The following is a 26286-nucleotide window of genomic DNA, read 5'->3' as shown; positions in this document are numbered from 1 at the left end:
TTTTTTAAATTTATTATTTTGTTTTTTTCTTTCCTGTCTGCTTGCCCGCCTGTCTCTCTTTACACTAGTGATGAGCAGGTTGTTGCCTCTGAGCAGACTCCAGTGCAGAAATCCCAGGAGAAGAGGCAGCCAGCAAGGAGCACAGAAACTGATACATGTACGAGCAATCTCACTGATGAATCAGATTAGGCATGACAACACATACAGTCAAGTAAACAAGCATACACTCAGAGGCCGGAATACATACACTCACTATTAAAAACCACCAGTGGTAGCAATACAGAGATGATCGCTGTTTGTTTACAGGGCTCCTTTAACGGTATAAATATTTTGGTCCATGTATGCTATCATAAACCTAGATGGTTCAATGAAACACATTGATTGGATATGTTTAGGAGAGCAGAGCTGGCAGAGGGTCTGATATTCTAGTCATAAGGGAAGGTTTGCCATAGGGTTAATTTATCTGCAGTGCAGTATTGATGGAGAAGTTGTATAGGCGATAAATCCTGAGTGGTTGTTACAGCATAAAATGATAATGGCCCGGGCGTAGCATTCTCCTCAGCATCTCAAAACAAATTTGTAGGGACGCTCAGTCAGCTCTCGTACGAGTAAACAAAACTTGGCCTGATGCAGCAGTATGCAAATACTTCTCTTATGAAGCTTTTACATCATGTCAAATGAAAAACGAAGGGAACAAAAGAAACGTTCAGGTGGGTGGGTGGGCGCCAACCACAGAAAAGGCACATTCTGTTTTGTGTTTGTATGTAGAAACCTTCACTTAAGAACATGGTAGGTGAACTGAAGCAAGCCAATTAATTGATTATGATTTCAGAAGGGAACCACGACCACTTAAATAACAATTTAATCATAGTAATTTGATCAAGAGAGAAAAAAAAGCCTTCTACCTTCTCAGCTTGTTCATATGTTCAGTTTTATTGCAAGGCTTCTTAAAGCTTGTAAAAAGCACTCAGGATGACCTCGCTGTTGAAAGATGCTATATACAGAGCCCACGCTTGCCTTGCCTTTTATATAGTTAGCTATTCAGAAGAATAACATAAGAACATTTTACTAGATTGTTATTCATCAGATAAAGAGTAGTGGTCTACAGTCTCCTCTAAATTACAAATTATTTTCTTTTAAAGGTAAACAGCTAACCTGTGTGTTTGCTGTGCTTCTGTATAGCTAGTGGTAATACTACTTGTAAAGCTGATACCTGAATGGAACTGTGCACACAGAGGTCTTTGACTTTCACATTATAACTGCTTCCCACGGCTGATTTTCTTCAGACAATATGTTCTTACCACACTGATGAATTATGCAAGCTAGCCCTGAACTGTAGTACATTTTACTACGGTATCTAGTTGTGAATGGCACAATATACTGTACCTAAAGTATCAAGTATGCACAATGACCGATTTTTTAAAGACTTTGTTTTGACTGTGAAATTGTAATTGTGATGCATTAGCATTTGAGCAGCAGTCTAATTACTTGATAGTTTATTTTGCTGTTCATTTATATTAAATGAAAAATTCTAAAATACAAAAAAGAAGTAACAATGACTATAAAAACACCCAAATATCTATTATATCTAATTTTATTCAAAAGTACAAAGTAAAAAAAAAAAAGACCTTGAAAAAACTGTTAAGTTTAAGGATGCCTAGAATATCTGTACTTTTAAACCATACTGACATTTGGAAGTTGAATAAATATACTAGATCGAACCAGCAGAGCGTTCACAGGCACTGTATCAAAAGCGGTGTTAATGAAGAGCATAGAGGTTTCTCTTTCTGTGCAACAATTGTGCAAGCTCGTCACTTTCCCATGCTAGATAACGACACTTCACGAACATCATTGTCTGCTTAAAGGAAGAAAAAAAAATCCATTCAGCAGTGGGATTACTCAGACTGAAATCATAAAACTAAGCCACCGAGCTGATTCCCATTTCCCCCAGCAATCAGCTAGCTGGATCTGCTCTGCGTCATGATCCTCTCTCAACAGGCACTGACCTTGACGGATTGGAGCAACATTATGACACGCAGACACCAGCGCCTGCACACCGGTTCTGTTCGAACTCAGCCAACAGTCCGCCATAGATTAAACTCTATCTGTCGACAATCATTGGTTAATAGAACTACTACAGCAGGTAGAAGCAGCGGGTTTTACCACATAGCAGACAGTGGGTGCCATTTTTGGCATGATTGCCCCCGTGGGAGACGGTCCATTCCTGTTTCAATGTATAATGGCCCGATAGGAGGCAGCTGCAGAGTGAAGTCCAGCAGCTTCCCTGAATGCCTCATGACTCATCTATATTGGCAGAGCTAGCCGGATTATTTCAATTAGCTCTAACAAAAAAACCATCCCACGCTGAGGTTGTCACTGAAACAAGGGGCGAAACTGAGCACGCTGCTGCTTTGAAGGTTAGCTTCTGCAAAAGCTACATTTTCCCCCTCTCTGTAGAAAAAAAAAGCCAAGGCAGAAAAATGAATGATGATGATTATCGTCGCATGTTGAGGAGGAAAGAGCTCAACATAAAAAAAGAAAGAAAAATCATTAATGGGAACAAAGACAGGAACAGAATAACATCAAACAGATTACTGCCCCGCATCCTTATTATTGTTTACAGGGAGAAAGCAATTAAAAACGCAACCATTAATATGCCTCACACGTGATGTGTAATGAGCGTTCTAAGCTTTTCTTAAAAGCTGAAGCATTTTCCAACACTTTGAACGGAAACGTATTTCGATATAGTCCCAGGATTGTAAAGGGAGGAAATTTGCGGTTCAAGAATTAAATTAGACACAGCAAATTAATACTAAAAGCAATTCTGTTTTAAACTATGACTCTGGGATCAAATTAGATTCATAAAAAAACAAGTGAAACTAACAGTCGTTGAGGGGATATTGTGAGGCAAAGAGAAGCCAATATCTAAATGAATGTTAACGAGCAGAATCCAATTCAGGAACTGATTGCCTTATAAGCAGGCGGCAGCAGGCAGGGGTGCAGGCTGGAGAGGAGCAAGCGAGCAGAGGAGATGCATGGCATAATAGCCACTCATCTATTCATGGTAATTGTGTTTCCCCTACTACAAGGACTGGTGGACCTTTCATTTTCTCCTCAGGCAATGGACGTGATAGAGGAACGGAGGGGTTTTGGGTTGTTAGGAAAGGATTAAAAGGGCTGCATCATCAGTGGTCTCTTCAAATGGCTGCTCACGCTCAGACCTCTCGCTACCTTGGGCTCACGGGCAGCTTCAATACACAAAGATTTTCAAACGAGACAGCATCAGACGTTGCAACCAAACAATGCCAAATAGGGCTCTTCAAATAGGCAACGTTGCTGCTATTTCTCATAGGCCTTAGGTGATCCCAAACTGAGCGAGTATAGGAAAGAAAAAAGAAAGGTTTGGCTCCAAAATTAGCTATGGTGAGTCAAACACACACATAAAAAACACTAGTATTAGCAAAAACCTGAAAGTCTTAGATAATAAATTATAGACGGATTAAATGTTTCTTTCTGATTTTATCACTTTGCTGATAAAGTGGAGCTTTTTCTCCACAAAGCGCTGCCTTCTACAACTGAAAAATACATTTGTGAAAAAGGAACACATTAATTTAAACCTGATAAAACAGAGCTAAGAGGACCTGCAGAGTTCTGGAGGTTAACGCCTTTTACGCTACACATCAGTCATTCGACACTGAAACTTTGGCAGCACTTTAAAAAAGACACAAAGATATCCTGACTGTAAGTATTATAAACAACCTACAGAGACTACATTTCCCACAATGCTGGATTTTCTTTTAACCTAGCCTGACAAGTGCACAATTTTTATTAGACATAATGATCTTCCGTCTCAGCCAAAGAAAAAAATGCAACTAGTGTTCAAGAAGACTGCTAAATAAACTTTGGTATATAATAAAATAAGTCCTTTTAATATCTGCTGTTTTAGTCTGCTACTACTGCAAGCGAAAAAAAAACAGGACTTGAGGTAGAGTGTAGGCGTAGGCGGTGATATAATGAGCATGCCTATACACTGAGGCTCAGAGGCTCACCTGCTCTAATATAGTGTTGATCCTATCCACCTCGCAGTCAATCACATAGCGCTTCTCCTGCCTCCTGTCCATCTCCTCAATGATGCGCTTGAACTCGGCTGCGTCCGTTGTGCTGCTAACAGAGCGAGCGGTCACCTGCCAGTTGTTAGCGACTGCTGCCTCCATGATGGCCTGCAGTATGGAGAAACCTACAGAGAGAGAGAGAGGGAGAGAGCGTAACTCAGAGGATTAAAAAAAAAACTCGACCGGCACACATCAAGAGTTATGCAGAACCGAGTGGCTTCTAATTTATTCTGGAGAGGTTTTTGCTTGAATCCAGAGGTTAAAGGCCATCTCATTACAATCTAAAATAGCATTACAAAGTCTGCAAGCCCACTAGAATATTGTCTAGAGTCTAGACTTTGTGTGCCTGTGTGTGTGTGTTTAATTCACATTTGCATATTGACAAGGCAGTATCATAATGAAGTGAAAGGACAGGAATCGTATCTCCATATTATTAAAAGATCAGTGGGTGATGTTATTGCACTTGGCATCAATTAAATTATGGCATTTAGCTCAGCCACATGTTAACTTTGACAGTGCGGTGAAACACATTGCAGCCCGTGTCTCCTTGGAGGATCCTGCCAACTCATTTTAAGATAAAGACAATGAAAGATTTATCCAAGCCAGTGGTAGCAAGAGATCATTATAATACCAGAAGAATGGAGAATGAGCCCTTCTAATGATTAATTCACACGTGAAATATTTTCATTTAACAGAGTGCTCAGAAACACTATGGTCAAATCACATACCACACAATGAATAATGTAACCATATTTCTGGAGGGATAGATTGCATGTAGGACAAGCTGAAATAAAAGTGGCTTAAATCGTCTCCAGTGTATAACAAATGGGCATGAACGTGATGAAGAGGATGTGAAAATCAAACATCATTAGGCCAAGCAGAATGCAGTCATAACATTTATGTGCAATAAGCTTATTTTTCACATTTTTTATAATATTCACATGATCTGTCATGTGGGTAGCTGATACAGAAAGGGAAACGAGGAGAAAAAATAATCTTTCAGCAACAGCATGCTCTGGCAAACATGTAGACAAATATAGATTTTGTTTCTGTGCAACATCATCACAGCGATGTTGGGGGCAAAAAGTAACTCTTCAAGGCAGCGGAGCCAAGCTCCAAAGCAGAGACAAGGATGAAAAAAAAGATGGATGGGAAATGTTAAATAATCCAAGGGAATCATGTGTCTATGCTAAGAACAGAAGATGATTATGAAGCCAGACCACTAAATGAATTCCTGGTGGTCCTAAAGCCAGCAAGATTGCAGTGCTTGGACCCTTACCCTCAATATGGTTTATCCTTTGGACATATCCCAAATTTTATTTTTTGTACACGAAGACAAAAAACATAACTGTATGCACATAAGCATTCCCACCATTACAGAGAATAAGTTCATTAATATAATTTATGGTCAGAATTACTGAGGCTTCTTGTGTCATCAATAACAATCCCAAATTTAGCTGACTGTATCACAGCTAGCTTATAGTCCATGTTGCTTCTCTTTATAATTAGAGTTAGTAATTATTTTTTTGGCTTAAGTTTTGTTTTTGGTGCTATAAACATTAAAACATTATTGAATTGATTTGAACTGAATGCCTACAGTACCTTTTGTCTGGTACAGTATGTTTACACCAGTTGTGGCAGGTCGAAAAGTATGCTAACCTGCTAGCCTTCACATTAGCTTTTGTACTAGAAGACAAACAACACAACAGTATGCGCATAAGCATTCCCACCATTACAGAATGTAAGTTCATTGACATCATTTATAGTCAGAATTACCAAAGCTTCTTGTGTTATCAATAACAATCCCAGATTTAGCTGACTGTCTCACAGCTAGCTAACAGTCCATTTGGCTTCTCTTTATAATTAGGTTTAGTGTTTATTTTTTGGCTTAAGTTTTGCTTTTGGCACTGTAAACATTAAAACATTACTGAATTAATTTGAACTAAATACCTGCAGTACCTTATGTCAGGTATAATGTGCTTACAGCAGTTGTGGCATTCTAACCTGCTAACCTTCACATTGACTAAATTAGCGACAAACATTAACACTAAACGCATGCTATGATATTGTTAAATAAGGAAACGACAGACAGACTTGGCATCCAACTAAAAACTTTCAAAGGTTGCTAAATTCAAACCAAGAGCATGCCAACAACCTACAAAATTTATTTTTTATAGTTAGCTTCTTTTAGCCAAACTTTGGCAGGTTTAGTGCATGGGCCATTTCATTCAGACACCTGATACTTTTGCCTGCTAAACATAATTTTACATCAATATGGAAATGAAAGGCAAACAAACAGATTCAATTTTGATATGGCATTTTAATATGAAGTCTGGAAGAAATTACAGACAACATTATTAAGAAGTCAATAACAATGTTTAACTTCAATCTGGTGACCGACTACCAGAGTGGTTTTACCCTTTAAATACACCCAGCAGACTTTGTAACCATTAAAACCTGTCTGTGGAGGCTGTTATGGAAATTGTCTGACATAATATGAAATAAGTGGGCAAAGTAAACATTTTACTTTTATTTATTTATTTTTTTACTTTACCTTTGTTATTTATTTTGAGCTATTTTTCTGTACAACTTTATCTCCGTGAACCGGCTGCAGACAGCCGACAAAGCCAGCACAGAGACCAAAGAAGCAACAACAGCAGCTCTAACAAGGAAGCCTCTTTGTGACTCATTGCATTTCTCTTCTGCATTTCTTTTCTTTTTCATTTGGTCAAGTAGCTCTCTTTTTTTGTTGTTGTTATTTTTTGGATTTCCAAATACTTTGAGACTACTGTACCATGTGTGTCTGTGCTTCTGGTGTGCCAACATTGCTTTAGCACACAGCCACATCTCCACCAGACGACCTTTTGGCAAGCAGTACAGCAAGTAGTGGAGACCGACACACACTGTGTCATCTGTCCAGAGGAGCGGTGGCATACTGCCTAGAGACATTAAGCTGCCAGATCTCAAGGTTATGCAGCAACCTGGTTATCAGGTGACAGGGCTCTAAGGATTCAGCTCATAGCTTATGAATGTAACCTGTAGCAAAACACAGTTTACATACTACTGTATGTAAAGAGTGAGTCTAGCTAACAGGTCTTTCCAGGGTTAAAGGTCTCAAACTTTACACTGTAGTGAGTTAAAAACAATATCAATATATATAAATGGATATAGATATAATTTGTCAGAATTATTACTTTTAACAAGCGCAACTGGTTACGTTAAAAAAAACGTGAAAATTAAAGTGAAAAACATTTTCTAAACTATCATCATTTTTACATGAGTGCAGCAGAGCAGCAGTCTCTCATGTGCTAAACTTCCTCAGATCTCCTTTACCTAAAGCACAAGTTACATAGTGAAGGTTTGAATAACATGGATGCATTATTCATTTTCCTGAGGCATATGCTCACAACCTCACCAACCACAAGCCAGCTGGATAGCATGGCAGTCTTCCCGGCAATAAAAAGCTTCTCACATTAAGAGATGTCACGCAGATTAACTGGGTCAAAATGGTCTCTGTTGGTTTGGAAACTGTTGAGAAGGCTGGTAAAGGTAAAAATGCCAGTGTATCATTTACCACACGCTAATCACATTGGGTGTACGACATGCCATGCATGTGGGTTAAAATGATAGGGTGCTCATTTCTTTCAGGGCTGCGTGTATCTATTTGTTTAGCGTAGTGTAATCTGTGATTCCCGTGCTCCTCGAAAGGCACAATGGTATGTCTCAGAATAATTTTAAATGACAGAAAAACTAAATTCTTGCAGCGGGAATGATTTGGAAATTTGGGCTTTAGATATGCAAGCATCTACAGTGTGCTGTCCAGAAAATGAAACAAACAAAAAAAATCCTATTTTCACTTTTGAGATGAAGTGGGAAGTGAAAAACATGAATTATGCTTCTATGTGGAGGAGGGATATACTGTTCTGTCAATCAGATTACAATCACAGAGTTCTTTTATTTTGAAATTGCTGATTTGTGCGGCATTTTGTCTCCCCCTCTGCCTCTGGCAAACCCTGGACTGTGTGGGAACAATTGGATTCATTTAAGATTCACAGAAGATTCCATGCCTGCCTAGTTTTACATTTGTATGGAAATTAAGAGATGGAATCTAGTGGTGGTAAATAGTCTGTCCAGAAAAGGATTAGGCCTGCTTTTTGCTGCTGTTTTCTCAAAAGTCAGCATAAAAGTTTGCATGCATTCTGATTGGGACTATCAAAAAACCGAACAGCATCCTTTGAGCGCAACTTAATCTGACAGCCCGGAGAAGACTGATAGTTCCTTCTTCATCTCCACCAGCAAGTAAATATAATAAATGTCTTTGGTACTTCATGCAGCTCTTCCAAGATTTACATCAGCCACTTACCTTTCTTGGACCAGAGTCCATCCTCCAGATTCAGCCAATCAGTGAATTAATCTTCCTAAAGACCACTGGAGACCCTCATAAATGCTTTTGTTACTAATATTTATTTCCAACATGGAAAAAAGCCATAAATTCTATACACCTTTTTTTTTTTTCCACCACAGGAGCCCCACATCTGTGTTGCATCTGAAAATGTAATACAGTCAACTACATAAATTATGGACGACAACAACAAGGCTTCCTTATCACCACCTATAAATCCCTGCAGTACAAATGCAGCGTGCAGCATGCAGCGGCTTCTGCTGCTCATGCTCCTCGGTGCTAATCATGCCATCGAGACAGGAAGACTTTTCACGCGCCGCTTGCGACTCAAACACGCCGTACAGCGTAAACAATGTGGACAGCATCTATAAGCGTGATGACTCTAACTACACATTCAAGATACGGCCTGGCCACAAAAAATGCCAAAAAATCTTGACCGTGCACATAAACATTTTATAACTTTTAAATACTATAGAACTGCACAACCCACCATTTCATCAGCGCTCAGATGATAGATTATAAAACACTTTATTTCATCGTAAATGCCTTTAAAATTTTATCACTACCCTTATGCAAACTCATTGTTTATAATTATAGTTATCTGATATTTTGTTCTGTATGTATGTAGGAAATGAACCTCTGTGGTTTGGGGCTGATGAACAACATTTCTGCGTCCTTCCCCTAAAGAACGAGGCGGTGACGTTAGCCACCAGTAATGCTGCAGTGTTTTTTTTTCCACTGATAAAGTGCACCAGTGTTTCTACTATATGTTGCCAGGATACAGGCCAAAATAAATGTTAACTCTGACAAATGAATACTGCAGCGAAAGAGAAAACACACGGCTGAATTTGTCAGTGTTGAAACATCCCTGAGCGCCGTGTACAGGTGAGGTCATTCAGAGATGTTTCATATTTGTATAGGCCTGATTATAACATTTATATGTGTGTGTGTTTTTCCCCTTTGGAGCCTTTGCGACCTACGGTGACTCATAACAGCTTTCTATGTGTTCAGTCACAATGTGTATCTTCAAAAGAGTTATTTCAGCAAACAGTGAACAGGAATCAGAGTTAGGATGAAGGAAGTATAATGAGTACTGGAGAGACAGAGGAGAGGACGGCTAGCGTCCGGATCTGACTTTAATTTTTGAATATGTGAAGGTGGATAGGCCTTTTTTCCCCCCATATAAAAAAAAGTGGAGTTAAGTTGCTCTTTAATCTGAAACACACACTTGAAACAACTGTATAGTTTGTGGAGCATGCGGTGCAGGAACCGTTGCGATGGGTGAAAACTCAATTATTTCTGCATTTCTCTGCTATCAAATCCAGAAGGAGCCTAAAGACGGCCCGTGTGCTTATAAATCAGAACTGTTGCGAATGAGATGTTGTGGCAGTGTAGCGTACAGTGGCTGAGTGAGAGCTGCAGTCCTCTTCTTCGTCTGTGAACCGGATCTTAACAGGATGAGTTTTGAAGCGTCACCCGTGGCGGCTCAGCAGTAATTGAATTGAGTTGCATCTAATCTCATTGCCCAGCTCCTTTGGTTCCCTGCCTCTCATTAGGGTTCGATGCAGAGTGTCACAGGCCTCCATCTCTCTCTCTCCCCCTCTATTACTCACAGCCCTCTCTCATATCTCACAGCCGATCCAGCCTAACTAGGCAATTCAGAGAAATATTGCAAATTCCTCAAGCCATACACCTCCGCATTAGCCACGACTGACTGTGAGCTTCTGAGGCTCAACTGCAGTATAGCACTCGCTCATATTACCCCATATCATTACACTGTATTATCACTGGCATTATAATAATCCATACTGCGCCAAACTCTACTGATCTTATCAAATAATGAAATGAGTCAATGTTAAGCACACTGTGATAGACAATAAATAACAGCGGCCACAAACAACTAAAGCTACCACTTAATGGCAAAGAAGGAGAGATGGAAGGTAAAACCAGTTCAATCTGAACCAATTTCTGAAGGATAAATCTAAAGAGCACATGTGAAAAAGAGGCGTTGTCCACTGAGCAGGCAGTAAATGTGGCTGCTCTTCCCTCTAGCTTGTCAATCCTCTGGTAAATGAGAGTCTCTGGGGAGCTGAAACGCCCCGCTGAGCACTGTTCATGGTCTAAAAGGGCATCTTAAACAACTGAATGGAAACGGTGGAGATAATGCCTTTGATTCTTAATTGTAGGCTTGATACTTGAGTTGCGCTGAACATCTGTGGAGACAGTTGGGAAGTCATCTTTATGCGTTTTAGATAATTACATAAGTGTGTAGTTCAAGGGAAAACTGAATATTCAGAGGTAATTTTTTTAAACATGCTTAAACCATTTACCTCTGCTGGTAAAGTCATGCAGGTGAATTTGTTCTTTTTTCCAGATTTCTAGATTAAGCATCTTGTAGGTTTTTTTTTTAAATTTAATTTATTTAGTTGCACAATATTGTGGCAGAAATGACAAAATAGGTGTGTCAAATGTCTGCATGTCTGGTTAACACTAGAGGAAAGTGATTGGGGGACAGCATATCCACATTTTACACATTGAAAGATGTGGTTAAAACCACATGTGTACAGTTAGAGCCATAAATATGTGAACAGTGACACTTCTGAGAATTACACATATTTTCATACATGGTCCCACATTTTCAAAGGCTCATAAGTAAGTGGACGATTGACAGTTAGTTAGTCATATGATGCACGTTGCTTCAGGCAGGCGCTGCCTCAAATGGATTTTTATCTAGGAATAAAAGAAACAGTCCTTATATTTATGCTAAGTGTATGTATGTGTCTTAAAATGGCTGCAATTCCTAAACAATTTATGCAAACCTTTTGTAAAATGTGTCGATTTAAAGCTCAATGTCTGCACTTTAATCACGTCTTGATGATATTTCCCTTAAAATCCAACGTGGTGGTGTACAGAGGAAGAACTGCACAAACAAATAGTGCCTTTGTCAAACATGTTATGGAGCTACACTGTAAAAAAAATCCTAATATAAAAGTATTTTACTGCGCATTTTACAGTTTTGTTCTGTTCTTCTAGAATATCATTAAATTTACATAAATAGACTGTGATTTCACATTTCAAATGTAAAATCACTGTAATGTAATAAACCATAATTTTCTTGTTTTTTAAATGTATCTGTCTGTACATATGCATATTTAGATTGTTAACATACATTCACAAATGTATCATAATTTCACAAATATTTGTCCGTTATTTGAAAGATTGAACTGTTAAATTCAAATGTAATGCTATGGAAAAATATATAAAATGAGTCTCATAAACTTTTGTTACATCGAATAATTATTATTATTATCATTGCTGTTTAGGGCGATCGTGGCTCAAGAGTTGGCAGTTCGCCTTGTAATCAGAAGGTTGCCGGTTCGAGCCCCGGCTCGGACACTTTTGGTCGTTGTGTTCTCGGTCAAGACACTTCACCTACTGGTGATGGCCAGAGGGGCCGATGGTGCGATATGGCAGCCTCGCCTCTGTCAGTCTGTCCCAGGGCATGCAATCCATTATTATTTAAACCAACTGCTAACTGTATATTTCTGTACATTTAAGTATTCATTGACCTTGTTTATAGGTAATGTCATTGTTTAATCACATTAACATGTTCCTAATTTAATGTTTAAAAGCACTTGAAAAAGGCAAAATCCCATGTAACATTAGGGCAACAAACTGTATTGTCATTACTGAAAATAACCGTATTTTTATGAGAAAGTTATTTTCTGTTATTTTCTGGTATTATTTTGGCGCCGGGATATTACTGTTTTTCTAGGATTTTTTTTTTTTACAGTGTAGCTGTATACATTTAACTACAATTAAGTCATAAAAGCCACACAAATGTTTTTCATGACTAGCCTTATATATTTCAGGACAACTTTCTTTGGACAGTTTTTATATTTGGTATCACTTCTTTACGGGTGCACAGCTACATCGAGTGCCATTAATGAGTCGCCTTGGATGAAGTTGAAAAGCTGTGAAACAACAGAGCAACAATCTCTTTAAAATTCTCAAGCTGTCAAAATCTCACTCTTCATTAACTGTTCCTGTATTTATATTTTATTATATAGACATTACCATGTGTGGGTTTTTTTCCTCTATTGTCTTTTAAGGAAACCAGAATAAATAGTTAAAATATTTAAGGTCTGGTGAGTCTTTGCCTCTGGGCTAAGTATGCTCACGGGGCTCTGAGGATCCCTCTAGTGTTTGTGCAGTGGAGATCAAAATCTTGGGCTTAGGAGGAAGGCTTTATCTGGTCTACTATTAGTCTTATCTGGTATAACCACACAACTTGTATACAATAGGCTGCGGTTTCACAGGTTGTGTGTTATTGACTTCGAAAGCAAACACCTAAAAAAAAACAATAAACTGACAATTAACAGTAAAAAAAACAAACTAGGCTTTGAAACAGATCAACTTGTTTTTAAAAAAAAGAAACATGTGATGTGATGTGAAATCAGGTCGCGCTGTGTCAGAGCTCCTCAGCTTCTTCCTGCCCACAGGAGGAGAACGCTTTAGAGACGTAGCATTCGCCGTGAAGCAAACGCCAAAGTAGCCCAAAAGTGTGTAGCCAAGGCTTTGATGTGGTATTTACAGTAGGCCTATAACCACAACAGTTTTACTGCCAAGTGTTGTCCTAATCAGAAAGACAGCGCATGTCAAATCAAACAGAAGCAGCATGCTGTCTGTATCTTTAGAAGTGCATATATGCAGGAGGGAGAAGAGCTGCTTCACCACTCTGAAAATCCTCCCACAGATTTTTCAGAGCGTCTCCATCTCCCCCCCCTCCGTCAGTCTTTCTTGTCTATCCCTCACACATACTGTGACATATTATCAGCACGTACTATAACACGCAGGGGGGGGCGGGACATGTGTGCACACATGTCGAGCTGTGCGTGCACGTCTCAGAGGGGATGATCGATAACGATAACAATAGATTGATCACGAAAGTCTCCCAGCAGCTTTTTTCTAATCTGCAGAAACAGAAAGAGTAATGACAGAGCCTTTTACAAAATAAGTCCAAATATTATTCTACTTTTTGTGTTTACTCTCGAGGATGACATTTTATTTGTCATTTCGAACAAACAAATTGGCCCTGTGACATGGACCGACCATCAAGGCAATCTACCTCTTCTATGGCTGCTTGAAGCAAAGGCCAGGACATTTTGTTATAATGAAAAAAGAAGCTCCCAGCAGTAATTTCATGGCTGCTGAAGCTAGCAATGGGTAGGTGGTAAAATGGCTTTATTCCAGGTTCAGTTAAGAGGACACAGAGAGAGCACGGGGGTTTATTGTGTGCTTATTGTGACAGACGATGGCTCTCATATGATGCTTTTTTTTTACAGGTGCTTGACTTGTAGTTTTTCGAGGGGTTGCTGAATCACGCAGGTTCCTGCTGCAGGTTGGATTATCAGTATATTGAGATGTCACTTTGGAAGTGATACTACTTTATGTGCACAAAATAAAAACGTGAGAAAGAATGCCAGCGTTGTATAGCTTCCTCCATATTTCTTTAATATTATTTTTCTTGTGCGTTTTATGGCTTCTCTGATGTGCCCTTTCTTGTCAGTGTGTCCAAGCTGATTTATTCTTCTGATGCATGCATAATTTAGTTTTTATGAAGCCGCCGTGAAGGAGAGGGCCACTAAAGCACAAGAGGTGTATGTGCATGTGTGTGTGTCTGCATAAAGTCTCAGCTGGGTGCAACTGATGTGCCATTATAATGGCTGTGATGAGACCACAAAGCTGTGGAAGTAAAGTGTGGTCCATGACATAGACATGGTTTCAGTAGAGAACTGGCATTCACACTTATTATCTCACATTGCGAGTGGCGAGTATAAATCAACAGTTGTGGGTGACAATATTGCACTTGACTTGACGTTATTTGTGTGAAATTTGTTTAACAAATTGAAAAGGGAGAGAAACAACTAATGGTTTGTAATCCTGCATGAAAAATATCGCTTAGGCTTCTCCACACATATGAAAAACTGAAGGTCGAAATGCGAACTAGAGAGATAGCATGTAAAACAGCAGCTTCTTAAAGCTAAGAGAGGCTCTAAGTCTTTGTTACCGGGTAAAAATTCCCTAATAACCTTTCAGCATGGTTTAATTTAAGTGGTCTAAAAGAAAAGTAGATGTCAGCATCTCTTGGATTCCTTTTCAGGCTGACTTGTGATGGAAGACGTTAGCCAATCACAGGTCTTTCAGAGAGGTTTTGTTTCTTTAGGTTGTTTTTTATGATAACCTTTGAACTATTGTACAAACTATTGCTGTGTGGAGCTGCGGTTGTCAAACTGAGGGAGCCACTGCATTTGGGATGTAGATGATGGCTGCAAAAATGTAATGCTAATGCCCACACTTATTATGTGGGAGGGGCTTAGTCTTTTTAATCTTAATCAGTGTTTTCTTTTTCTTTGTCTTTTTAAAAAAATCTTTTTCCAGATCACTGCTGCTTAATGTGTAGAATAATAAGCAATAATATTTCATGTTTTTTGTGTTGAATCATTGTAGTTTGCACTACACTTTCGTGCTTCTGGTAACGTGTCACATCTCTTAATTTGTTATGCTGTTTACACCAGTGAGAACAATGCCAAACCACTTCAATCAAATTAAAGGCCAGGCTTGATTTGGTTTGCCATCGAAGACATTGCAGGAGAGCAGCGGGAGGCATTTATTGTTTGACTCTTTCAGAGAACAAAGGCAACTGTCTCTGGATAGCCAATTAGAGGGATCGCTGAAGAATAGGGAGCAAAGTTCGCTTTGGTTACAGTACAACCGGCTGTGCATGATTGCTCACCCCATCCACATATCTGTCTTTCTATCTGTCTGTGTTCTGTAGCTTGGCAGGAAGTAGAGGAGATGAAGCTAACTATGTGCGGTCATCCTCCCATTCAAAAGCCTCCTGGCCTTGTTGGCACATTCCTCTGCCAGTTGTGCCAGGCCAGGAGTTATCTTCTCTGCCTGTTTCACTGTGTCTGTGGGGAGACATGGCGGTTTAATACAAAGCCAAGTGGTCTTCGATTGATGCCTCCAGATTAATAGGATCTGACAGATTATTTTTTTAATCTCATTTTAGTGTGCTTGCAAATATTTTTTACACACAGTTCAGCAAAATTAAAGTGCTCCAAACCTTTCATGCATAAAAATAACAACGAACCTGTGACTTAGCTGAAAAGCTAAAATGTGAAGTGTGCTGTACTGACGTTCTGCACGTCACACAAGTGGCATGTCAGCACTGTGAGCGTGTCCTCTGTCAGTGTCACTCTTGTTCCACTCGGTCTTTTTTGTCACATGTAGTCACCATCTTCTGACGGAGATAACAGACCCACCATGCGCCTAAGAACTATCGTTCTTTAAAACAAAACCAACCTGTAAACACAAAATGGACATAGCCAGCATGGCCTAGCCCACCTGTTTGCAGACTGCTTCTTGAATCCTGAGATTAGAGTTTTTTGACATTATGAGCTACAGATGACTCTTACTGAGAAAATCAGGACACTGCATGTTTATATAGTAGCCAGTTGTCAAATGCGAGGTAACCACACTGTAGTACAGTGTAAAGCATACACTGCTTTATCTTCTATTATCCTCTAAATGGGGGGATAATTTGCAAAATTAACATAATTAAATAAGACATGAAATGACCGATGGAGGCCATAAACTCTTCTGGATAATGTTTATTGAGATCATAAATCATGTGAGCTGCAGGGTTATTTTCTTCTTTCTTTTTTTTGCAGCCATAGGAGTCACCCCCCCTGCTGCCCATTAGACAGAATGCAGCCATTTCCCACGTTAGCTTTACTTTTAGTTTTCATCTTTTTATAGTCTACGGGTGAGTGGCTTTTGCTTGGAATCATAGCCTGAAAATTAGCTGACAGTGAACAAGGGCATAATTTATGAGATTTTTTTTTTTAATGTAACATTAATTATCACACAAATGTAGCATTTCTTCTTTTCAGTTTTGTACCTCAGATTTTCGATTTGCTGGTTACTTGGTCATTTTGAGTTGGTGTTTCACTTTCCTGGTCAACATTTCAAGCTGAAAACCAAAAACTGCTGTAACCGCAGTGAACTATAAAACAAATAACTACATCTTTGCATAATTATGTTACATTTTTCCACAGAGGTCAATTTTAAAAAATCAAGTTATTTGTTTTCCAAACCCACAGAAACAAATTATTGCCTCTATTATGGAAATCACAGACTCACTTGTTTGTTTTAGGTTTAGGTTCAGACTGTTGTCTGGGAGACAGCTGCCTGGGTGATAATGAAAGAGCAAGTAACTTTTGTTTAGGAAGTAAATATATTTGTCTTGGGGACAGCTTGTGTGCAGTTCAGCTTCAAATAACTACTGTAAAGTCTCCATATAATCAATCAGAATCAGCTTGTAGACATTTGCATGTTTTATAACAATCCAGCCCCACTGTGGCTGCGGCAAGCTCTAATCAATACTCTGCACGCACCTTATTGGTCCAGATTAGTTTGCTGAAGTGACTCAGCTGTAGTTGGGGTCATTGAAAATATTGACAGAGTAAATCAAAAACACGCTCTGGGGATATTTTTAAGACTAAAAGCTGGGATACAGCTTCCACCTGGAAGATTTCTGCTCGGAGAACATTTGACTTCTATGTGCTGTAATGGGCCTGTGACATTGAGCACTATAGTTTCAACTGTCAGCAGTTAAATGATAAAAGTAAATAGCTCTGCGCTCCCTGCTTCAGCTATGTGTTGGATCATTTTCCATCTAAATGTATCACATTTAGAATATTGATTGGTAGAGAAGATGATGGAAGGAGACAACGGGATTCTTTTCATCATGTCATCAATGCCTTGGTGTGGTAATAGATATTGCACGAAATGCTAAAATCTTCTGTCTCGTCATGATAGATTTCGAGAGGTGGCGGCTCCAGCTCTTGTGACAAAATATAGCCGGAAGTGAATTTCTTGTGTGAATTTTTCTTCACACGTCAAACATAAAAAGTGCCTTCACACTTTCAGAAGACTCGGTCATATTTCCGTCATCTTTCAGAAATGTTTTATTATTATTTATTTACCCTATTATCTTCTTGTCTCTCCAGACTGACAAAATAAAATAATGCAAAAAGGTAGCTCAGTGAATTAAACGGTGTTAGAGCAGGATGACACAGCAGAGATGAAAGAGGAATGAACAGGCAACTATCCTCCTGAAGTCTGAGCTCCTCTCCCATACAGATTGATCAGTTCCAGCTTTGCAACAGTAACTGGTCACAGCGGGCCTGTCAAGCTTTGGATTTACAGGTATACAGTGCATCTTAACTGTTTGTGTGTTCATGTCTTTTCAGACAGAGCTTTAGGATGGGATTATCTGCCCTGATTAAGCTGCAGTTGTTAGCATGGCTGGATAACTAGCCTAAGACACTGTAATAGGCAGAAGAGGTCCAGCTAACACCACCCTAAATAGACCCTTATTTGTGGGTTTGGGGGTTACGTTTAAAAAATCCCATTGATGATTTTCACAGGATTGTATTGACACAACTGGAGTGAATACAAATGAATGCTAACGGAGTTCAGGGGTTACTAAGCAGCATTTATTTTACTAGATCTGGGAAGCTTACGCTCCAGCAACCATCAGCAGACTTATCACACAACATGTCATTTCAGTCAATATTCGACATAAAAAGTTAAAAACATCACATTATTGCCACACTATGTAACATTAATGGTTGTCTAAAAGTTTATATAAGGATAAGGATAAGCTTTATTTGTTGGTTGCAGTTGCCTGCAGCTGAAATGACAGACCTAGTCGACCATACATACAATACATACAATATACAAACTTACATTGGGGAGACAGGTCAGGCTAGGCAACAAAAAAAGGGATAGACAGTGAGATATGTAACACATAGGGGCAATTCAGGAGAAAAAAAAGGATTTCTGCCCATGATGACTTCCAACAAGGGAGTCATCATGAGGAGAAAACAAAAAATTTGGTTCCATGGAGCCAGACTGTCTCGTAATATTTTAAAATCTTCTTGAGCAAAAGTTCTCTGGGCCTTCTAAGGTCTTTCAAAATGTGAAGAATACATTTGGTCATACCAAGTATTGACTTTTCTTTATGTACTGTATATATGCTGTTGCAGCCCGTTCGCACTCCCGACATGTAATATACCGATGATTTGTCACGTCCCGAGGCGTTCCATGGGAACGAGAAAGGTGACCTTCCGTGTTCCTATGCTACATACCGGATTGTGGATGAAATCGAATAGAATGACGCTGCTGCAGTAACGCACTTTCCAGCCCTAACCCTAACCTTATCCCTAACGTTAACCACCACCTTAATCGTGTTAGATAGTGTTTTCTAAAGCGATTTAAGTAAAATAAACATACATGTGTCGATTCATTCCAAACGGTTCTCATGTTTCATCATTTCCGAACTCATAATATAGGGATGTGTTAGGTGGCTGAAAGCGTAACATATACTGATGATTTGTCACCTAGCGTAAAATGTTATGCTTTGGGAGTGAGAACGTGCTGGCTGTTTGCACATTTCCATAATATATAATATGATGTAAATGAGGTGTGTTTCAAGACTTTTACACAGTATAGCATTTTAGCTAATTATACCTGCTTATTTTATGTATAGCAGTTGACTGGCTATAAACTTCAAAAGAACAAAAGGCTGCTTTTTCATGACTGATCAACTGGTCTTTGTAGATGTTGACATTTGAAATATTTCTGTTGTTTTAATATCGACTATGTTGCCGTTTCATGTAATACTAAAGGTGTCCCTTAAATTAAAAAGTCAAAAATAGCAGCAACAACCAACTCACGAAGCTAATGTCAGGCATTAGCGACAGGTAGAATTTTCATTCCAGCCAGCAAAATGTCATCAAGTATGCCTGCTTTTGTTTTCAAAGGGCCAGTTACTTCAAAAGTGCTACGAACACGGCCGCTCTGACATCCACACTGAGCTAACTGAGCCTGAAAATCCCAATTTGTTTTCCTTTGTCAAACATGCACCATTTCTTATGACTGCTTACAGTTTGTTCTTCCCATTCATCATTTCTTGACTACTTTGCTGTGCTTAAGGAAAGGCGGCGTCTACTATACAACAACGGTGAACTCCAAGAGGAAGGGACATAAGAGAAAGCTAAAAACATATAAGGAAGAGGTATAGAACGAAGTGAGATAGGAAAGAAAGAAAGACAGAGAGACTCATAAATCAAGTAGAGGTGAGATTGCTGAATCAGGGTTGATTGTGCCTGGGAGAGACAATAAAGCCTGTAATCATCTGTCTCTGCTGCACAGAACTGGCAATTATCTGCCCATACCTGACCGCCAGAACAGAAAGGGCAAGATCCATCTACCTTCACCCTATCACCCTATAGAGCTCCAGCTTTTAAGGGGAAATTCATGTACTGATGCAAGCTGAAAGCAAAGAAGAAAAAAAGAAGAAACTCCAGGAGTGCTATTGATATTGAGAAGAAGTGTTGCTGGGATAGTCTTTTTTTCCTGTATGAAATATTGTGGGTTGAATCAAAGTAGTAGCTGTTTGGATCTTTCATCTCGTTCCATCCACACACATATTAACACACACGCATAATGTATCCTGTCAATATATTACCTCAGATAAGAGGAGAGTAGCCACTCATTAGGCTGGTATAACACTGCCTACGGAGGCTCCATTTGCTTCCAGTGCAGTTCCTTCATCATAACGTCTGCTTTCAAACAGCTGTCTGATATTGGCATTTAGGGTACAAATTTACCTCCATTTCCCTCCAATACATCTGAGCCTGAAGCATATGGACCATCACTCTCCGGCTGAAAGCACTGCACTGAGGCCTAAAAGCATTTTTTGCCAGTCCAATAACAGAGCCAAATGAATAGTGTGGCTGTAATTAATCTTTTCTATTGACTGAATAAAACCTCTTGGTGGAACTCAGCTATGTGATTTTTTTCTCCCTCTGTAGCGCTGTGTGTTTTCCATCCCTAATAGAAGAGTTTGGAGAATAATTGCAAAGTTGCTTCCAGTATTATGAATGATCAATGCTTTTATAAAACACAAATTAAAAGGCAAAAAAAGCACTCAAGAAAATAATACATCGAAGCAGGTGCTTTGTGGCAAACATGAGCCTGAAGCAGAGCAGAGGGTCAGCTGTGATTTCTGCTTATTTGTTCATTTCACTGCTTGCATACTGCAAAGTCAGAAATCTGTCACAGCCACCTGCATGCAGGGCTTATGAATTGGGACATAATTTAGACTTTTTAATAATTAATTACAATCTTCAGACAAAAATTAAAAAAGAGAGACCCAGAGCACTGTGACAGATTAAAGTGTTGAACATGCTACTTCTGTCATTCGAAGGAGGACATCTTAAGCTCATTTAATAATAATAATAATAATAATAATGATAATAATACTAAGTAATTATAAAAAAAAAAGAATAAATTGATGTGATGCTGACCTATAGTGTCACAATATAATCAGCAAGCCGCCGGCTAAAAGCGACTAACTGCACAACATACCTCCCACTCACATGAGTCAGCTGTAAGTCAGAGCATGAGAACTACAAGGTTAGTACGTGAGCAGAACTTTAAATAGTTTCCTGAAACCGAGAGATAGATTCAAGTTTGAAAAGTTAAATAAAAAACTTTTAAATTAAAGTACTGTGCGAAAGTCATGAGACACGCCTTGTTTCTTTACGTTGTGCTTTCCAGGAGCCAGACTTTCCTGTACTGTTTAAAAGGGGTCTTGAACAATAGTACAATAGTTCTTCAGACTTTCTGAAGGTCTTTCAGAGTTTTTCTTTGGATGTTCTAGTCCTTGTACCTGACCAGTTCCAGAGATTTTTTTTTAAAGATTTTTTTAACATGACCTACGAGTCCTTCAAACATAAAAGAGGCATCTAACTCAAGGGATGAACCAGTGTTTTGTACAAACATAAAAGAAAACTTGTATCTTCAGAAGAACTGGCAGACCTAAAAATACTATCTACACCAGATAAACAATATCTGCACCAGATAAACAATATCTGCAAGTCGTATCCTTTACAAACAGGAAAGAAATCCAGGACCTGACACAGGACTTGAGAAATGCATCTAGGTTGTCACTGGATCCATCTACTGTTCACCTAAGCCTTAAAAATGGTCTCAGTGGAGGGTGGTTGTCAATAAACCATTCCTAAGGGAAGGAAACAGGGATAAAAGACTGACATTTGCCAAATTACACTAGAACTGGACTGAATCCATGGCAAGAGGTCTGATGAATCCAAATCTGAAGTTTTCAGTTAAAATCCTCATCAATATGTATGGAGCAGGTCAGGAGAGAGATACAACCGTGAGTTTACAGAAATCTGCAAAACATGGTGGAGGCTCCGTCATGCTTTGAAAATGCAGAGAGTGGTCTGTCAGCTCTCTTTTGCTCCAGAGAGGTAAAAAAATCATGCACCCTTGAAGACCATTTCCTCAGTCACTCCTCTTGGTTTAGCCAGCAGTCGGTGTCCATATTGCCAAGGGAGCTGCACTACCTGATAAGCAGAGGTAGAGGTTCTCTGACACATCTGTCTGCTTGATGAGCCAAGTGTCAAAGCCCCCCAAAGTGCTGGATGGAGTGCATCAATAAACGACTTTAATCCCCTCCTGGGGCCAATGTCCTCCCACTAATAAGGGATCGTCTTACACCACTGGCAGAAAGGAGAGAGGTAAAAGTGACTTGGCAGGGGCTTCAGCACGGCGATGTACTGTACACTGGGAATTGTCTGTACACAGGTAACAGGCTGTAAATCAAACGCGCCTGCTGTTGCCTTAATTGCTGGACGGAATTGGTGTTTTGTTTCTTCCTCCTCCTTATTTTCCCTCGCTCCTTTGCCCTCTATCGCCCTTTTTCACTCTTTATTCTATATGTCTGTTTGTTATCACTCTCTTCCTATAACACCGCCTCTGTTTTTGTTTTCTCTTTTTTATCTCAGGCTATTTTGCCCACCTCCGCTATGTATCCCACTCTGCCCCAGACGGTCTAACTTGCCAGACAGAAGTGGAAAAGCAGAAGGATGGGGGACGGGCAGTATTGGTTGTGCTGAAGGACGAGTGGGTTGCTAGCATCCGCAGGGAAGATCCAATGAGTGTCCTAGTCAGAGTGACCCTAATTAACCACATATTATCTGCAGGCTGTGTGGAGGATTAAGGCCCTCAGCTCTAGACCCTACAGGCCTGGAGACCCATAGACAGAGACTCTCTGCTAAAGCACACTTCATATTCTGCCTCAAAGCAAGACAGAGAGAGAGGTGGGGGCGTGAGGCAGGACCATGAAAAAATAGAACTAAATAAAAGCAGAAATCTTGCTGAAGGGAAGACAGGTGGCTTGAAGCACATCTGCAGGTCAGGACCTTTCTATAATGAGCAAATAAACAAGGCAAATAAAAAAAAAGTGCAGGAGGAATATGTAGTGACTATTACTGACACCTTCACAAAGAGGAAGACATAATTTGGCTTTGTCTGTCATATCCCGAACATATCCATTCCCCCCTCTGCCCAGGTGGTGTTTGAATAAATTGAAGTTTTTGTAGGAGGAGGGGATCATTATTCTACGGGGAGATAATGAGCTCATTTTCTCACCTGACATTAAAAATCCCAGAAATGAACACTTGGCTACGTTGACAGGTTGTCATATACAGGGCGTCAACAAGGCAATGCAATCTGGGAACTACAGAGAACCCTCATTGACACAACACAATAAGCAGCCCCCACAGGCAGGCAGAGACTCTGATTTCTGTAGAAAACATTTTAGTAGCAGCTGTGACATACCTCATTTCAGATGAAAGACGAGCCAATATCAACAACAAGATTAAACAGAAGATTAACTGACACCAAGCAGCCAACTGTTTGAAGAATCCAAAGGTTATAGCTCATAGAGCATGCCGTCTCTTAAAGCATAATAGTTATTACCAGTGTTATGAGCTGCTGGTGAATTTATTTCACATTTACATAACAGCCAAACCACTGTATAAAATAGTGCAGTGTTAACAGTTCAAGCATTTACAGGGCTTTCATGAAGCATTACAGGGTAAATCTATCCCTTACTAACCCTGCTGTTCGTCTGCCATTCTGAGTCACTGCAACATGTTTCCGTGATGTAATTCTGGCTCTAAGTCCCGAGTCGAGGCACGCGCTGTCACCTACCTCGGTCGGTGTCGTAGAGGTAGACGAACTTCTGCCATTTGTAGTGAGAGAGGAGGCTGAGGACAGCACCCCGGAGGGCAGGCCGCATCTGGATGACAAACTGCACCTCATTATCGGTGGGGTAACTGGGTGTGACAAAGGAGGTGTGCAAAGCGCCGCAGAACGAGGTCAAGGTGTTCATGGACTTCTTGTCGTAGAATCCGAAGATGGCGTACACCCCGCGGGAGAACTGAGAGCAAACTGCAGGGACAGCAAAGTACATGAAGGACACGAGTTAAAAAAAACATGATCACTCTCCGCAAGAACACTTTATTTTGGATACTTGACCCCTCAATAATATCCAATCGAGGGTTCATATGACTCTAAAGGAAGCCCAGCGCACTTGATAAATTGTTAAAAACATAAATAGCTTAAGAGTCAGAATCATAATGTTGTTGTCTTTGTTTTTTTAAGATGTAGCTTCAAAAAATACATTGATTTCTCAATTTCTTTCAAATCATTATTAAGCGTCGTTAAACCCAAATGACGAAAAAGTAAATCAAACTTTCTTTGTCTTTTGTGCCAGCATTGTTGAGATTTTAAAAATAAGCAATACAATGTACGTAACTTTTTCATATCTTATAGAATGAACAATCAAATATATCGACGTGGCTAATTCAGAGTAGGTTTGGAGAGAACTCAATATTGTACCAACTGTGAGTTACAAACTGGGGGACTTGAATTTTTTGAACGGTAGAAGCAGGCCAATAAAAGACCCTGAAAGCCTTTGTGGCTAAAATTATTACACATTATTTTATAAGCTCTTTTGAGTCCTCCGGCTTTAGATTAACCCCTTAATTTAGAAAACAATCTAGTAAGGAATCAATATAAAACAATTCCTAGCGTTGCCTCCCCAAAATGCTTTCACATTTCTTGTAAACCTGGTATGCAACCCTGTCTTACCACTAGTTCCTCCCTTGAGGTCCTTGCAACAGTTATTAAAAGCAATTTTTAAGAAATTAACCTATGACTGTGTGCACATGGAGCATTTGTTGTGCTTTATGTTTGTTCCATCAGCTATGGCAGATGGAGAAAGATTTGGTAGCTCCAGTTTCTCCAGTCAGTATGTCAAACTATACTTTGATAAGATACTGAACCCCAAACTGCCCCTGATCCAGTGATAGGTAAAAGCATTTTTAATTTGAATTTTGATTTGTCTATTTCAAGTCTCACCCTGAAGTAGTGATACAAAAAAAGGGGGCTTTAAAAAAAAATCTTCCTGTGAATACTTATGTACGGAGGCTGCAGTTGATCTGTATTGAGCCTTTACATGTTTTCCTGTGGCTTAAGGGGTTAACGTTCACTAAGTATGGAGACAGCATTCTATCAGAAGGGGAACAGATCCAGTGATAGTGGTTCAGAAATGCAGGAATTGCAGCATTTGTGTGTGTCTGCGTGGCAGCCAAGTGATAGAAACATCACGCCATTCACTCAAGGTCTCCCGCACCCACTAGGAGCTCCCACCAGTTATCGCTTTGCTCCCTCTTCCACGGTGAACGACTCACTGCAGCATTCACAGCAGCTGTGAGCGCCGCTGCTGCCTGTCGTCGCTTCTGTTGCCTCCCACGAAAGAGCTGAAAAAGACAACTCTTTGTGCCTCGAGTGCCAAGTGAATCTAGTTTTACTTTCGGTGACCTTACACACATGTTTGTGTTTCAACAACAGCACACAGCGCTTGCTATTCTCCAATATGCGCTACATGATGAGAAGTATTGGGTCACACCTCTTGGTGTTTTCAGGCCCATTTCCACAGTGTATAAAGTGAACGCCAAGCCATGCAGTCTGTCTTTACAAATATTTGTGAAAGAATGGGTCGTTTTAAAGAGGTCGACGAATTCGAGCCATCGACGGGGTGCCAAACGGGCCGATGATCAAGTGATACATCTCAGCCACAAAGTAGGAGACCACATAATGTTACAGAGCTGAGGTGCATAGTGTCCCAAACCTCCTCTGGCATTAACATCAGCACAAAAACCGTACACCAGAAGCTTCGCAGCATGCTTTTAATTGGCCAATCAGCTTCTGTACAGTAGGTGTGATGTGGCCCAGGACTGTCTCTTAGTGTCACAGTGCTTCAGTTACATATCTAATGTGAACAGCATCAAAACAAAAAGACAAAACAGTTTTAAGACATGCAAATGAAGATCACATTTCAATAGACTGACCCAGAAGGTCAGCTTCTGAGGGAAAAAACAACCACTTTAACTAGCTGCACAAAAAAGACCCCGTTTTATAAGACTCCTATCTAAGGAGACCAAAGGTGAAAAAAAAAGAAAATAAACAGTTACACAATCATTTTCACTCTAGCAAACTATATAATAACCACTTCAGGGAATGAACATCTCAGTAGCACCAGTAGCATTTTTGATCAGCAACATTTCTTGAGAGAAGTTTTGATTTGTTTGTGTATTCATCGCGCACTCTGGCGGGATGGCGTAAATTGTTAGGCAGGGGCAACTTCCATTCAGTCAGAAGCCATTAATGTGTAAACTAATATTTAGAGCTACAGGTGTGTTTTGCTTTCCTACCCTATCATGAATGACTGTTCACTTATTCTGATTGACTCTCAAGTGTTCC

At 39.7% G+C, this 26286-nt stretch overlaps 1 protein-coding gene across 4 annotated transcripts in view; it reads right to left on the bottom strand.

Moving 5' to 3' along the window:
* The window catches only part of LOC100695922 (glutamate receptor 3), an 87738-nt gene that overhangs the window by 39423 nt on the left and 22029 nt on the right, over positions 1–26286 (bottom strand). For all 4 annotated transcript variants that reach the window (XR_002056380.2, XM_005467905.4, XM_003445880.4 and 1 more), the window contains exons 3-4: positions 23671–23910; positions 4050–4237 (exon numbers count right to left, since the gene is read on the bottom strand). Coding sequence is in view for 3 of the 4 variants with exons in the window: in XM_005467905.4 (XP_005467962.1) it covers positions 4050–4237; positions 23671–23910 (428 nt within the window). In the remaining variant the exon portion in view is untranslated. The remainder of the gene's footprint in view (positions 1–4049; positions 4238–23670; positions 23911–26286) is intronic.

This window comes from Oreochromis niloticus, linkage group LG2 (assembly GCF_001858045.2).
Source record: "Oreochromis niloticus isolate F11D_XX linkage group LG2, O_niloticus_UMD_NMBU, whole genome shotgun sequence".
In the NCBI taxonomy this organism is placed as follows: domain Eukaryota; kingdom Metazoa; phylum Chordata; class Actinopteri; order Cichliformes; family Cichlidae; genus Oreochromis; species Oreochromis niloticus.
This window is presented reverse-complemented; position numbering and strand designations above follow the sequence as displayed.